Source organism: Xenia sp. Carnegie-2017, unplaced genomic scaffold (assembly GCF_021976095.1).
Source record: "Xenia sp. Carnegie-2017 unplaced genomic scaffold, XeniaSp_v1 HiC_scaffold_3, whole genome shotgun sequence".
In the NCBI taxonomy this organism is placed as follows: Eukaryota; Metazoa; Cnidaria; class Anthozoa; order Malacalcyonacea; family Xeniidae; genus Xenia; species Xenia sp. Carnegie-2017.
In genome coordinates, this window is record NW_025813493.1 from 1298482 (window position 1) to 1301132 (window position 2651).

Genomic DNA, 2651 nt, shown 5'->3' on the forward strand with positions numbered 1-2651 from the left:
CAGTGTGCGAATTAACGGTGTGCAATGTGCAATTTGCACATCGTTTTAGCTAAAATGAAAACAATTGCACATCACTTTTTCAAACGATGTGCAAAAATCAGCGGTTTTAACGAAAAACATTGTCGTAAATCATATGAATTTGTTCACATTTGAAAATATTAATTTAGCAATTAGCGCTATATAATAATTAACGTAATGTCGAATTGATTATGCCTCTAAAGAAACACTTTTGTCAAAAAAATTGCACATCGTTTTTTCTGAACTAATTCGCACACTGTGTAAATAGCATAATCACCTTCATTCTATGTACTGAAGATGGCATAAGCATGCCGAAACATGTTTACGATAAAAAAACTCGTCGTTAATTTAAAATGTCTGAAATCACAAAATCATGTAAATACCCCACCTGTAGAAACACTAGTTTCCCAACAAGCCCCCTCCCTGTGACCTCCCTAGTCCCCTGGTCGCCTAGTCTCCCTAGTCCCCATGACCGTTCTGTGTTTGAGTAGCAGACTATTTTCCATACCTGATAAATTTGAGAATTTCATCAATGTCAAATTTATGAAAAATTTCATCCAAGATCTTTAATTTATCAACATTGGAAAATTTAAGACCTTTAATTTCCTTCACAAATCTATCAAAAAAAAATATAGTTATGTACAATCAATGTATTATATACTGTACACTGTGATAAAATAATAATATAAGGAGATGGTGAGGTCATTTCAAACAATATGAAGTCTTGAATATATTTTATAAAAGTTGTAACAGAAAGTGGGTTAACTTCAAAACTATTTCTGATTGGTGAAAAAGATTCAAAAAGTCAAACTCACATTTGAAGTGAATCCAAAAACCAAGTTCCTTCCTTTGAGAGAGGAAGTTTTAGCTTATGAAACGCAGCAACATGCTCAGCTATTTGTTGTGATAAACGAGGATACTGGATTTCCCGACTAGTCAATGCTCGAACCTTTAATAAATTACAACACAAGTAAATTAAACTTTGGTAAACAATGCAAAAATTAATGTTGCAAAAATTTTAACTATTTAATTCAAAAATTATAAATTCTTTCCAACACAAATGAGAAGGAATTTACAATTTTTCTATACAGACTGTATAATGAGTATGAGATAATCTGATTATATCACTATCAGTGGAATACAAACTCAACTGTGCTAGAATAGATTTAGTTTGATATTAAAGCTGGAAAGCTAGGGCACGTTCTTTCCATACAAGCAGGTGGTATACTCACTATAAAAAGATAAACTTTCCTTACATTAATCGCTGATTTTTTTTGCTACTTACATTAGGAATAAACTGTTCAAGTCTTCCTTCAGGAAATATACCATACAACTCTGGGGCCATCTTTTGTTCAGCTAAAAGGCCACAAATGATGCATTCCTCCATCATGCGAACATTGTTGTCAGGCAAATCTGCATAGAATGCACCATATAGCCGAAGCAGTGCTTTGTTCACACCATCAGGATTTGAATTTGCATACTCAGGTGGCAGAGAGCACAGAAACAAATGGTTCGTTAATCCACCACTGTAATTGTTAAAAACATATTGGTTAAAATGATTACTCAAACTATGATTTTATCTCTTGTGAGTGGTAAGTTTATCAACAAAAGAACAACGATAGACATGCATAGAGGCAAGATCAGAGCATTGGTTAAATAAATATACAAAATAAGCCCATTCTTAGATTAATCATATCTGACAAGATCTTTTCTACCGGAAATTAATTTATAAATCAAAGGCACTATTATGAAGGTATACTTTGCATATAAAACAAGGATGCTTATTTTACTTCATGTATGTATTTTGCCTCCACCCCTGAACAGAACTAAAACAACTTTGAACAAGAAAATATCAGACATAAAAAATATGAGACATGGAAATGGGAAATTACAAAAAAATTAACTGCACTTGAGAAATTTTATCACTTTCATGGACAGACACCAGAGAATTCTGCAATTGCAGAATTCTGTGTTTATTTGGCTGGCATAATTGCTGGAGAAATTTCTAAGCTATACATGTTGTTCAGGCGCTAGTTTATCATTACCTATTTACAAAGCAAGAATTGAATTTCACAGCCACATTGATATTCGTGTGGTGCAACTGAATGATTCGCACGAGAGAATGATTTTTACTTAATGGTTTTTCCTTGTATTTTAATGTAAGCTTGTCGGTTCAAAATTAATTATCATACTTTTTATAACAAACATGACTTCAGTTAAATACCAACCGTTACTATCTGTGTTGTTTTCAAAAATCAAAAAATCACTCTTCGCAACTACAATCACTCAAATCATTCCTACATTTTGCATGTGTCAAAATCACGCTTAGAAATTTCTCCGTTTATACTTACGTATTGACTCACCAGAATATGCACCAAGACTCAACTGATATTTATGTGTTTCATTCTTTACAGCAAAATAATCATATTCAGCATATGTTTTGTTTCCTAACCAGTCTCCCAGGTCAACACGAAGTTTATTTCTCTTGGCTGATGTTAGTCGGTATATTTTATCCAATCCAAGCCAGAATTCAGAAGTAACATTACCAAATCCTTGTGTATAGTTTTTCCAATTTCGATAAAAGTCTACACTTCCATCTTGACGTCTTTGAAACACAGTCCAACCTCCACCAG

The 2651-nt window shown here is 33.0% G+C and overlaps 1 protein-coding gene across 1 annotated transcript; it reads right to left on the reverse strand.

Annotated features, from left to right (window-relative positions):
• Window positions 1-187: 187 nt before the first annotated feature.
• LOC124454798 (choline kinase alpha-like) lies at window positions 188-2651 on the reverse strand. Its single transcript, XM_047005549.1, has 5 exons — window positions 2382-2651; window positions 1304-1544; window positions 834-967; window positions 527-634; window positions 188-215 (listed from the first exon to the last, which is right to left on the reverse strand). Exons 2-5 carry the CDS (start codon window positions 1406-1408, stop codon window positions 188-190), a joined length of 375 nt encoding a protein of 124 aa, XP_046861505.1. The 5' UTR covers window positions 1409-1544; window positions 2382-2651.